Source organism: Aquarana catesbeiana, linkage group LG06, assembly GCF_042186555.1.
Source record: "Aquarana catesbeiana isolate 2022-GZ linkage group LG06, ASM4218655v1, whole genome shotgun sequence".
NCBI classification, from domain to species: domain Eukaryota; kingdom Metazoa; phylum Chordata; class Amphibia; order Anura; family Ranidae; genus Aquarana; species Aquarana catesbeiana.
The window spans coordinates 403,430,514-403,444,501 of NC_133329.1; the positions used below are offsets into that span (position 1 = coordinate 403,430,514).

General features: G+C 47.1%; 1 protein-coding gene across 2 annotated transcripts in view; it reads left to right on the forward strand.

Moving 5' to 3' along the window:
• Positions 1-13,988, forward strand: part of LOC141147244 (contactin-associated protein-like 5) — a 514,695-nt gene that overhangs the window by 74,476 nt on the left and 426,231 nt on the right. For both annotated transcript variants that reach the window (XM_073634437.1, XM_073634436.1), the window contains exon 2: positions 2,889-2,990. In XM_073634437.1, the coding sequence (XP_073490538.1) occupies positions 2,889-2,990 (102 nt within the window). The remainder of the gene's footprint in view (positions 1-2,888; positions 2,991-13,988) is intronic.

The window sequence follows — 13,988 nt, forward strand, 5'->3', positions numbered from 1 at the left end:
ATATACAACTATATAGATCAGACCAAAATCAGGGACAGATGAGGAGGAAAGAGGGACAGAGGGACTTTGCTCCAAATCCGGGACAGTCCCTCAAAATCCAGGACAGTTGGGAGCTATGCTATCAGGAGGGAGAGTCCCGGACAGCCGAGGCTCTCGTGTATCATCGTTGGATGGAGATGGGGCTCAGGTAAGTATTAAGGGTGCTGATAGGGGGGGGGCTGCTGCACATAAAATGCATGAAGATAAAAAAAAACATTCTGCCTTTAGAACTTTAACTGACAATTGCGCGGTCGTGCAACGCTGTACCCAAATAAAATTGATATCATTTTTTTTCACACAAATAGAGCTTTCTTTTGGTGGTACTTGATCACCTCTGTGTTTTTTTATACTTTATTATTAAAAGGAAAAAAACACCAAAAAAAAACAAAACAATTTTTTCTACTTTCTGTTTTAGCCACTTCAGCCCCGAAAGATTTTACCCCCCTTCCTGACCAGAGCATTTTTTTTTTTTTGTGATTCGGCACTGCGACGCTTTAGCTGACAATTGCGCGGTCGTGCAACGTTGTACCCAAAAAATTTGATGTCCTTTTTCCCCCCACAAATAGAGCTTTCTTTTGGTGGTATTTGATCGCCTCTGCTGTTTTTATTTTTTGCGCTATAAACAAAAAAAGAGTGACAATTAAAAAAAAAAAAAAAAAAAAAATTATATATATATATATATATATATATATATATATATATATATATATTTATTTATATTATTTTTTTTTTTTACTTTTTGCTATAATAAATATCCCCAAAAATATATATTAAAAAAAAAAATTATTTCTCAGTTTAGGCCGATACGTTTTCTTCTACATATATATAGAGGACCTTGTTCCAGCACTTCTGCAAAGCTTCATACATTTGTGAGCTCAGCGTAGGCGGGTTAAGCCGTCATCCTCACTATTCAGTGTAATATGGCCACACCCCTGAGGATGCTATTAATTATCCAGCTTTGCAGGGCCCGTATATCTGCGTCACTTGAAGACAATGAATTCCAGAACACAGAGATGTATGGATCTCATAGTGTCTGCTCACTGACCGGTGATTGGGTCAGCTCCTATTTGCAGGGCAGTAGGGGAGAGCGCTGCCCCCTAGAGGTAGCATGAAAAGCAGCAGCGGAGGAGGAGGAGGGGGGAGGGGTTAATGTACGGCTGTCCTCCCCTGCATTGATAATCATTGGCAGTGAAAGTTAACCCCCGTTCCTCCCCTGCATTGATAGTCAGTCGCTGTGATAGTAAACCCCCCATCCCTCCCCTGCATTGATAGTGGCAGTGAAAGTTAACCCCGTTGCTCCTCTTGAATTGGGGGTCATAGCAGTAAAAGTTAACCCTCCCATCCCCCTCCCTTGCATTGAGGGTCATGGCAAGTTAAACTCCCCCCCCCTTTCCTGTATTAATGGTCATAGCAGTGGAAGTCAACCCCTCTTATATTGGCTGTCATAGCAGTGAAAGTGTTAACCCCCTCCTCCCGCCTCCTAAACTGGAGGTTTATGGCAGTGAAAGTGTTAAGCTCCACATTAGGATAGAGCAGCCCTACAAGGGTTTATGCACACAGGCTTCTGGTTTTATGTATGTAGCGGGCAGCCCACTGCTTGCATCAGGACTGCGGGCTCTGGAGAGGAGTACTGAGGCGGGGGGGCTGGGATGTTTTCAGGAAGCTTTGTACGGCCCACTGCTGGCCGCTCCCACCAGCCACAATCTGCATGCATTGCATAGAGAAGCACAGAGTCCCAGTGATGGCATCAGACTGTTGTTGAACACTTTTGAATAAAAGCACAGTGGTGTAGTGGACGGCACAGTGGTGTAGTGGGTAGCACTTTCACCTAGCAGCGAAATGGTCGCTGGTTGAATCCCGACCACGACACCATCTGCCTGGAGTTTGCATGTTATCCCTGTGCCTGCGTGGGTTTCCCCCGGGTACTCCGGTTTCCTCCCACACTCCAAAGACATGCTGGTAGGTTAACTGGATCCTGTCCAAATTGGCCCTAGTATATGTGCGAATGTGTGTCCCAAGTGTGTCGAGATCCTCCGGCCACCGCCATTGAATAACTATTTACAACATCCAATGCATCAAATGATAAAGGCATCTCATGTAACCCTTTCCCCATCCAAATTTAATCCTGCAAATAAATGCAACAGAAATCCTAAGATTGACCGTTCTCTTACTTTAATGGGTTGTGGGGAGTATGGCAGCGGGGTGATTGGCGGATCGCTATAATCAAATCAGCAGCCCTTACGGGGGGGGGGGGGTACCGCTGCATATGCGAATGTCAGTTCCGGTGCCTGTCCATCCCTACGCGTGTCGTCATGCTCACGTGACTTTCACCCCTGATGAAGTCACGTGACCGTGACGACACGCGTACGGGCGGACAGTCACTGTAATAGTACACTTATCTGAACAGTTTTTACACTATTTATGTGTTGCCGTTTATCTATGTAATTCTATTTATTTTGCACGTGTACCTTTAGACATCATTGCATACTGCTTCTTAATATTGTAGGAAGTTCAGGTTACTTTTATTGTTTGTTTAACAGCGCAGCACCAGCTATCTTGTATAACATTTCTGTGTATGGATTGACCCTTATTTGATGTTTGCTGCAATTATATTATTTATATTCACATAATAGCGCAGGAATACATATATATTCTATTTCTGTTGTTGAACAAGGCTTCTCATTTAACTACCCAAGACCCGTTGACCCCTGACGCTGTATAACGCAATACAATATTCGTGTTTTTCCTGTATCCGCTCACATGCATTGTCTGTACTTGATGTTGTCCATGTTTGATGATTAGCGCTCCGCTGACGATTTTCCTGTCTTTTTTTTTCCCCTCCGCTGCAGATAATTGCGATGACCCCCTGGTTTCCGCGCTGCCGCACACGGCGTTTGACAGCTCCTCGCAGCTCTTCAGCCACGGCAACGCCAAGCTCAACAGCCGCAATGGTAAGACGGGCGTTTTGAAGTCTCTGTCACTCTCTACAGGGGCCGCCATGAATAATTCATCCGGCGGCGAGCGTTTCACCACATTTCACTACTCATCCGAAAATTATTACAAGCAAACCGTTTTTTTTTTTATCATCTCAAAATTCTTTAGCAAAAGAAATGATCTGCAGAATTGAGAGGCCCCATTATGGAAGGAAAGGGCGGGGCCGGGGACATCGTTAGCGATCGGGCCGCTTCGGTAAAATAAAAGGAGTCGGGGGAAATCGCGGGGGGAGCTTCCACCTCCTCACAATGCGGGTCATTGAATTACAAATTGGTTTATATAAAAGAACTGATAAAGCTGAACTCCCAGCAAAGCGCTAAATGCACCAAAGAAATATACACAAGGGAGAAGCTTTACCTGCAGCAGGATTTGCAATTCTGTACATCCAGTCCTGACATTTATACAGCTCTGCTACACAGCACAGTTCTGTCTGCTTTGGGTCTTGTCCCTCCCCTCAACCTGCAATTGGACAGTTAAGGAGAAGCAGCAGACTGATGAGCTCATCTGGCTGTCATTCTGCTCCCTTCTCCTGTCAACATGCCCCTTGTCTGCTGATTGGCTTTTTGTGCTGCTTCTCCCTCTCCCAGTCTGTTGTAGTGGGACTACAAAATGCTGATGCCAAGGCACTTCCACTGTTTGTATTAAAAATTATATATTTACAATCAGGGCTTTTTTTCTCAGAAACTAGGTACAGGTACTCCCCTCTTCCAAGCCACCCCTTGTCTCCGCCCCTACCCACCACTGAGCACTGTCCCTGGGTCCCACTCCTTCGCACCATCCCTTGGTCCATCCCCCTACCCACCATGAGCACCATCCCTTGGTCCCACCCCCGAGCACCATCTCTTGGTCCCACCCCTTCCCACCTCTGAGCACCATCCCTTGGTCCCACCCCCTACCCAACTCTGAGCACCGTCCCTTGGTCCCACCACCTACCCACCTCTGAGCACCGTCCCTTGGTCCCACCACCTACCCACCACTGAGCACTGTCCCTGGGTCCCACCCCTGAGCACCATCCCTTGGTCCCTCCCCCTACCCACCATGAGCACCATCCCTTGTTCCCACCCTCGAGCACCATCCCTTGATCCCACCCCTTCCCACCTCTGAGCATCGTTCCTTGGTCCCACCACCTACCCACCTCTGAGCACCGTCCCTTGGTCCCACCACCTACCCACCTCTGAGCACCATCCCTTGGTCCCACCACCTACCCACCTCTGAGCACTGTCCCTTGGTCCCAACCCTACCCACCTCTGAGCACCATCCCTTGGTCCCACCCCTCCCCACCTCTGAGCACTGTCCCTTGGTCCCACCCCCTACCCACCCCTGAGCACTGTCCCTTGGTCCCAACCCCTACCCACCTCTGAGCACTGTCCCTTAGTCCCACCCCTTACCCACCTCAGAGCACCGTCCCTTGTTCCCACCCTCTACCCACCTCTGAGCATCGTCCCTTGTTCCCACCCCCTACCCACCTCTGAGCACCGTTCCTTGGTCCCACCCCCTACCCACCTCTGAACACCGTCCCTTGGTCCCACCACCTGCCCTACTCTGAGCACCGTCCCTTGGTCCCACCCTCTACCCACCTCTGAGCACCATCCCTTGGTCTCACCCCCTACCCACCTCTGAGCACTGTCCCTTGGTCCCATCCCTACTCACCTCTGAGCACCGTCCCTTGGTCTCACACCTCTCCCCACCTCTGAGCACCGTCCCTTGGTCCCACCCTCTACCCACCTCTGAGCACTGCCCCTTGGTCCCAACCCCTACCCACCTCTGAGCATAGTCCCTTAGTCCCACCCCCTACCCACCTCAGAGCACCGTCCCTTGTTCCCACCATCTACCCACCTCTGAGCACCGTTCCTTGTTCCCACCCCCTACCCACCTCTGAACACCGTCCCTTGGTCCCACCCCCTACCCACCTCTGAACACCGTCCCTTGGCCACACCCCCTACCCACCTCTGTGCACCGTATCTTGGTCCCACCCCCTACCCACCTCTGAGCACCGTCCTTTGGTCCCACCCCCTACCCACCTCCCAGTACCACCTTTTTTTTAAAAGAAAACAAAACCCAGTATAATTCTGTGGTGTTAAGTAATTTGTATGGAATTTGTGAAGGATGTTAGAAAAAGCAAAATAGATCCCCTGCAGCTATCAACAATAGAACCCCCCCCCCCCCCCCCCGCAAACAACAGATCCCCAGCAACAATAAACTCCCTGCAACAAAATACACCTTAACAACAACAGCAACAATAGATCCCCCCAAGCAATAGATGCTTCAGCAGCCAGCATCAATGAACCCTCCAGCACACCCCAGCCATTAGATACACTGAGTGCTGGAGGTGTCGGAACTGCGTCTCCCCCCTCAGTTCATGCTGAAAAAAAGACCTGTTTACAATGATAAATGAATGAATGCAAAGCTCTCTAATTATTCATTATGACATTTTTACCACTAACATGTGAAGTGAATAAAAATTAATTGTCTCATGACAATGGTATCTGAAAGTGGGGGGGGGGGGATAGATTAGGCAGCAAGTGAACATGTTGTCCCTGAAGTTGATGTGTTGAAAGCAAAAAAAAGTGGGCAAGTGTGAGGATCTGATCAAATTTGACAAGGGCCAAATTGTCATGTCCAGATGACTGGGTCAGAGCAACTCCAAAAACGGTAGCTCTTGTGGGATGTTACCAGTCTGCGGTGGTCAGGACTGACCAAAAGTGGTCCAAGGAAGGAAAATTGGCCAACTAGCAACCAACAAGGTCAGAAAAAATGGGCAAATGTAAGAATTTGATCAACTTAGACAAGGGCCAAATTGTAATATGCAGACGACTGGGTCAGAGCAACTCCAAAACTGCAGCTCTTGTGGGATGTTCCTTGTCTGCAGTGGTCAGGACCGAACAAAAGTGGTCCAAGGAAGGAAAGCTGGCCAACTGGCAACAAGGTCAGAAAAATGGGCAAGTGTAAGAATTTGAACAACTTTGACAAGGGCCAAATTGTAATGTCAAGGCGACTGGGTCAGAGCAACTCCAAAAACTGCAGCTCTTGTGGGATGTTACCGGTCTGCGGTGGTCAGGACCGACCAAAAGTGGTCCAAGGAAGGAAAACTGGCCAACTGGCAACAGGGTCAGAAAAAATGGGCAAGTGTAAGAATTTGATCTTCTTCGACAAGGGCCAAATTGTAATGTCCAGACGATTGGGTCAGAGCAACTCCAAAAACTGCAGCTCTTGTGAGATGTTCCTGGTCTGCAATGGTCAGGACCGACCAAAAGTGACCCAAGGAAGGCAAACTGGCCAACTGGCAACTGGGTCAGAAAAAATGGGCAAGTGTAAGAATTTGATCTTCTTCGACAAGGGCCAAATTGTAATGTCCAGACGACTGGGTTGGAGCAACTCCAAAAACTGCAGCTCTTGTGGGATGTTCCTGGTCTGCAATAGTCAGGACCGACCAAAAGTGGCCCAAGGAAGGCAAACTGGCCAACTGGCAACTGGGTCAGAAAAAATGGGCAAGTGTAAGAATTTGATCTTCTTCGACAAGGGCCAAATTGTAATGTCCAGACGACTTGGTCAGAGCAACTCCAAAAACTGCAGCTCTTGTGAGATGTTCCTGGTCTGCAATGGTCAGGACCGACCAAAAGTGGCCCAAGGAAGGAAAACTGGCCAACTGGCAACTGGGTCAGAAAAAATGGGCAAGTGTAAGAATTTGATCTTCTTCGACAAGGGCCAAATTGTAATGTCCAGACGACTGGGTCAGAGCAACTCCAAAACTGCAGCTCTTGTGGGATGCTATCGGTCTGCAGTGGTCAGGAACGACCAAAAGTGGTCCAAGGAAGGCAAACCGGCAAACCGGCAACAGGGTCATGGGTGACAAGGCGCATTGATTTATGTGGGGAGCGACGGCTGGCCGATCCAATAGAAGAGCTACTGGAGCTCAGATTGTAAGAAAGGGAATGCTGGTTCTGATAGAAAGGTGTCAGAACACACAGAGCATTGCAGTTGGTTGTGTATGGGGCTGTGTAGCCGCAGACCAGTCAGAGTGCCCCATGCTGAGACAACCAACCTTGTCATGAAGGCGTTAAAGTGGAACGTCACTCTCTCAATCAACATTGACTATTTTTATTCCTTACGCTGCTAGCATTAGTGAATAGATAGGATAGGAAGGTAAATTATCATGACTTGTTTTAGACTTTTACATTTCTTCAGTTGCTTTCTGGACAAAAACACAAAAGAAGAGAGCGCAAAGCCGCCCTAGTGTAACTCGGCTTTATTATGGTAAAGTTAAAACACTACAATGGTCAATGGTCAAACTCACATCGTGTGAAGGTAGATACAGCATAAGGATTCCACTGGTGCCGCACTCCTAAAACCACCTCAAGATCCCGACAGGGGAAGGGGGAGCCGTGGACCTTCAACCTAGCTGCGACCACAATGGAGTCCTCATGCTGAATCTACCTTCACACAATGTGAATTTGGCCATTGTAGTGTTTTTAACTTTACCATATTAACTGCTTGCCGACCAGTTATACATCTGCCCCTTTTAATGGCTCTAGCAGGCGCGCGCGCGATGTTCGCCGGCCACGATCGCTCCTCAGAGAGCCAGAACGGGGGTCTATCAATGTAAACAGACAGATCCCCCATCCCCATTCTATCAAGGGAGGAGAGAGAAATCTGCTGTTCCTAGTGATCAGGAACAGCGATCTCTCCCTACTCCCAGGCAGACCCCTCCCCCCCACAGTTAGAAACACCTCCCAGGGAACACTTAACCCCTTGATCGCCCCCTAGTGTTAACCCCTTCCCTGCCAGTGTCATTTATACAGTAATCAGTGGCTATTTTTAGCTCTGATCACTGTAATAATGTCAATGGTCCCAAAAAAGTGTCAAAAGTGTCCAATCTGTCCGCCGCAATGTCACAGTCCTGCTAAAAACCCAGATCGCCGCCATTGCTAGTAAAAAAAAACAAAAAAACAATTATAATAACAATGCCATAAATATGTAGCAAGGTCTCCGGCCTCCTTCAGTCTAATAAGAACCTCTAGGGCCAGAGATAGCTGACATGCTTCTGTATGTGGTGGGTTGTGAGGCATGGTGGGTGCAAGGTGGATACAGTTATTGGGCGCCAGACACTTCTTGTATGCAAAAGAGATGTTTATTTCTCTTACAAACTTTTATGGGGAAAAGAGGGTTGGGGCCAGGGCACCCTTAAGTAGTTGCAAGTTCAAAAAGCAGACTCTGAGACTTCAATAGGAGGACAGCCATGCAGGCAAAGGCCTCCAGCAAGACGCCACATCTGCTCGTGTAGGAATGCTGTCTCCTATGGCAACAGTCTTTAACAGTTCCTAAAACAAAGCGTAAAAGTTCTTTCAGCTTCACTACAACTTCTCCTTGTAGTTCTTCAGCCCACTGAGCTCCCGGTCTCTCACTAGACTAGATGATTCACTGCCACTGTATCCCTTGAGCGCCTCCAATCTTCACGGTAGTATCTTCCTCACCCCCACCTCTCTGCTGGGTCCCTAGCTTGGCACTCCAGATACTTCTCAAGCTTCACCCCACTGGCCTGCTCGGTTCCTGGCTTGACACACAAGGCTGCTCTGCAAGTGTCACCTCCGGTGGTTGGGTCCCTGGCTTGATCACCGCCTCAAGTTTCCTAATTCTCCACCGTGCCCGTTCGGTGACAATACTGCTCCAGTACTTGATTCAGTCACTCACTGTGGTCCCTAGTAATAAGGTGGATGGTCCCTTAGTGACGACAGCTTCCCTTCTACCTTCGACCATGACAGGTTCTCCGGCCGGCAGAACCGTCACTTCTGGTTGGACTGCAAGCCGCAATCCCAACCGTGCGCTGCTCTCTTGCTTCTGGATAGGCCCTCAGACAGTCTAGCAGCCAGATGCCCCCGGGAAAGGCCCAAACTCGGCCAGCATCCTGGGGCAACACGACACACGTCCACCCAGACAGCCATCCTGGTGGCACAGAGCACAGATCACCTGAATCCACCCAAATATATAGGCGCTCCCAGCAGGCCAAGAGATTCAAAGAAACCCTTGCCCATTGGCTGAGCTAAGCACATACCCGTAACTTGACCTTGCGTTGCTCTTCTCATATCTAGCACCACCAAGTGCCCTGCCACCTAGTGATAGTAGAGACAAGTGCAACCAGACTAAACTTAGGGAGGAATCAACAGATCTCTAACAATCAACCAGGATAACTACTCCTGGCTAGTAAATTTGTGAGGCGCATCCCTGCCTAACCTCCATGTGCTACAAATCTATCCCCTATTTTGTAGACGCTAAAACTTTTGCGCAAAAACCAAACAATATACGCTTATTGTGATTTTTTTTTTTAACCGAAAATATGAAGAAGAATACATATTGGCCTAAACTGATGAAGATATTTTTTTTTTTTAATTATTTTTTGGGATATTTATTATAGTAAAAAATATTGTTGTTTTTTTTCAAAATTTCACTCTTTTTTTGTTTATAGCGCAAAAAATAAAAACCCCAGAGGTGATAAAATACCACCAAAAGAAAGCTCTATTTGTGGGGTAAAAAAGGACCTCCAATTGAAAAAGAATGTCCCCATGTTGATGGGGACAAGGTCCTCTTCGCTTCAACCCTGGCCGATAGTTGTGGGTGTCTGCAGGTGAGGGGCTTATCGGAGCCTGGAAGCCCCCTTTAACAAGGGGGCCCCCAGATCCGAGCAACCCCCCCCCCATGAGAATGAGTATGGGGATACATAGTCAGTAGGCAGTTTTTGACAAATCCTTTATTTAAAAAACAAAAATAAAAAACAGTGCCCCCCTGATGTAGATCCATCATCCATCACGCCACCTACCACCACCGCCGACCCGAAAAAAAGAAGACCTGCTGATGTCACTGGGTGACCCAGCCCCCTTGTGACGTCATTGGCCAGGGGGATGCTGATGACTCATCGGTTGTTAAGGATGTGGCAGCCGCCCGCTCCTTAACCACTTGCCGACCGCCGAACGCCGATATACGTCCTCACTTTGAGGATGGATATTGTGGTTATGGCAGCAGCTAGCTGCCATAACCCCGTTATCCCCGTGTTCGGCCGGCGGTCGGCTACAAGATAAAAGTGGTCTCTGTGGCGGATTCACCACAAGATCACTTTTATCGGTGGCGGGAGAGGCCCCCCCTCCCGCCGTGATCCGGTGCCCTCCGCCGCTTACTGGAGCCACCAGCAGCGGCAGAGGCAATCGGATCCTCACTCGTCTCCATACATGGGCTGTGCATGGAGACGAGTGAGGGGAAGTCGACCCCCACCCGTCTCCATGACACTGCAGGGCGGACGCGATGTCAAAATGTCTCTTCCACCCATAGCTCTTAAAGGGCCATTTTTTTTAAATAATTATTTTAAATGACCATTTTTTTTTTTTATTGCTTTTTAGTGTAAATATGAGATGTGAGGTCTTTTTTTTTTAAGAACAGTGTAAAAATAAAAAATAAAAGGTAAAATAAATAAGAAAAAAAAAAAATTTCCCACCGAGCTCGCGTGCAGAAGCGAACGCACACGTGAGTAGCCCCCCATATGAAAACCGTGTTTAAACCACACATGTGAGGTATCGCCGCAATCGGTATAGCAAGAGCAATAATTCTAGCCCTAGACCTCCTCTGTAATGCAAAACTTGCAACCTGTAGAATTTTTTAAACGTCGCCTATGGAGATTTTTAAGGGTAAAAGTTTGTCGCCATACCACGAGCGGGCGCAATTTTGAAGCGTGACATGTTGGGCATCAATTTACTCGGCGTAACATTATATTTCACAATATAAAAAAAAATTGGGCTAACTTTACTGCTGTCTTATTTTTTAATTTAAAAAAGTCTATTTTTTTTTTTAAAGTGCGCTTGTAAGACAGCTGCGCAAATACGGCGTGACAAAAAGTATTGCAACGACCGCCGCTTTATTCTCTAGGGTGTTAGGAAAAAAAATGTCTAATGTTTGGGTGTTTTAAGTAATTTTCTAGCAAAAAAAAAATATTTTTTAACTTGTAAGCAACACATCTAAAAAAGAGGCCTGGTCCTTAAGTGGTTAACAACCAGCTATTCACAGTTTGTTATGGAGGGGGGAGGGGGGGGGAACGCATAAAAAACGCAACACTTGCTTTTTGGTGTGGGTTCATTGACATCTATTACAGGCAAAGTCCCTGACCCTTTCCAAAGACGCATGGGCTGAAACACGCATAGATGTGAATGTATTACCTTAGGAAACCATGTTAAATGGACTGTAGTGCATGTCTGCAAACTGCAAAGTGCACAAAAAACACATAGGTGTGAGCCTGAGCCTGAGACTTAGGCTTTTCTCGCCCTTTAAATTCCATATAGGGCTGATCACCCCTAAAATAAATCATCTCGGTGTGTCTGCATTTCATTAGCGGTTCGAATGGCGGCTGACACTCCTGGAAATCGTCAGTCAAATGTCGTTTTGGGTAGCAGAGCTTCACTTTCCTGTTCACAGCACTCCAATTATTTTGTGCCATCAGCCTGCGCCGGGTGTGCAGCTCTGCTGTGAAGTCTGGGAGATTTTCGTGAACAGACTGCCGAAAACCCGCGAACAGAGCGGAGCAAGCAGAACCCCCTCCCCATCCCCCATCATCTCATCTGTCACAGCTTTATGTGTCTTACTCAGAGGCTCCTACAGTTCTCTATAGTGTGTCGGCCAAAAGCTGCATTTCAATGAGTAAGAGAAGAGAGGAGCGGACTGGGGGGAGGGTTTGTACTCAACGAGAAACCCAAAAATATCGCAATAAAGATATCTGGAAAAATAATAGACAACGACGCCTGACCCAAGCATGGCCGCTAAACTTAAAGTAGACCTGTCAGTTATTTTACAATGAATACATCCTGATATCATCATAAAATAATAATAGTAATTTATAGCAACAATACTTTTAATAGCAACAGTACATTATCTCACAAAAGTAAGTACACCCCTCAGATTTTTGTAAATCTTTTCTTCTATCTTTTCATGTGACAACACTGAAGAAATGACACTTGTCTACAATGTAAAGTAGTGAGTGTACAGCTTGTATAACAGTGTAAATTTACTGTCCCTTCAAAAAAACTCAACACAGCACTGCCCGAGGGCCTCGGTCCACTAGGGGGCCCCATCAGGGTTGCCAGCCTCAGTAAAACCAGGGACAGTATGTAAAAATCTGTGTTTTTTTTACATCTGTCTCTGAAATGTCCCTTACTGACATCCTTTTGGTCTAAAAATCCAGAGATTATAGCTGCCCCACCTCTCCGGTACATTCTCAGCCAATAGAAACATGTCTTTGTATACTGTGTGATTGTATACTGTGTGTGTGTGTATACTGTGTGGCCCCATAATCTCTGATTGCCTGGGGGCCCCATACAATCCTATTGTCCGGGGGCCCCATGAGTTGTCAGTCCGCCCCTGCACACAGCCATTAATGTCTAAACCGCTGGCAACAAAAGTAAGTACTACATGGCAAATGAGGTTCAATGTAGAAAAATGCAAAATAATGCATTTGGGTGGCAAAAATCTGAATGCAATCTATAGACTGGGGGGAGAACCTCTGGGGGGATCTAGGATGGAGAAGGACCTGGGGGTCCTAGTAGATGATAGGCTCAGCAATGTCATGCAATGCCAAGCTGCTGCTAACAAAGCAAACAGAATATTGGCATTAAAAGGGGGATCAACTCCAGAGATAAAACGATAATTCTCCCGCTCTACAAGACTCTGGTCCGGCCGCACCTGGAGTATGCTGTCCAGTTCTGGGCACCAGTCCTCAGGAGGGACGTACTGGAAATGGAGCGAGTACAAAGAAGAGCAACAAAGATAATAAAGGGTCTGGAGGATCTTAGTTATGAGGAAAGGTTGTGAGCTCTGAACTTATTCTCTCTGGAGAAGAGACGCTTGAGAGGGGATATGATTTCAATTTACAAATACTGTACTGGTGACCCCACAATAGGGAGAAAACTTTTTCGCAGAAGAGAGTTTAATAAGACTCGTGGCCACTCTTTACAATTAGAAGAAAAGAGGTTTAACCTTAAACTACATAGAGGGTTCTTTACTGTAATGCCCCGTACACACGGTCGGATTTTCCGATGGAAAATATCCGATCGGAGCGTGTTGTTGGAAATTCCGACCGTGTGTGGGCTCCATCGGACATTTTCCATCGGATTTTCCGACACACAAAGTTGGAGAGCAGGAGATAAAATTTTCCGACAACAAAATCCGTTGTCGGAAATTCCGATCGTGTGTACACAAATCCGACGGACAAAGTGCCACGCATGCTCAGAATAAATAAAGAGATGAAAGCTATTGGCCACTGCCCCGTTTATAGTCCCGACGTACGTGTTTTACGTCACCGCGTTCAGAACAATTGGATTTTCCGACAACTTTGTGTGACCGTGTGTATGCAAGACAAGTTTGAGCCAACATCCGTCGGAAAAAATCCTAGGATTTTGTTGTCGGAATGTCCGAACAAAGTCTGACCGTGTGTACGCCCTATAAGAGCGGCAAGGATGTGGAATTCCCTTCCACAGGCGGTGGTCTCAGCGGGGAGCATTGATAGCTTCAAGAAACTATTAGATAATCACCTGAATGACCACAACATACAGGGATATGTAATGTAATACTGACATATAATCACACACATAGGTTGGACTTGATGGACTTGTGTCTTTTTTCAACCTCACCTACTATGTACCTATGTAACTATGTAAGTACATCCCTAAGTAAAAATGTCCAAATTGGGCCCAAAGTGTCAATATAATTTGTGTGGCCACCATTATTTTCCAGCATTGCCTTAACCCTATTGGGCGTGGAGGTCGCCAGAGCTTCACAGGTTGTCACTGGAGTTCTCTTCCCCTCCTCCATGATGACATCACGGAGCTGGTGGATGTTAGAGACCTTGTGCTCCTCCACCTTCCGTTTGAGGATGTCCCACAGATGATCAATAGGGTTTAGGTCTGGAGACATGCTTGGCCAGTCCA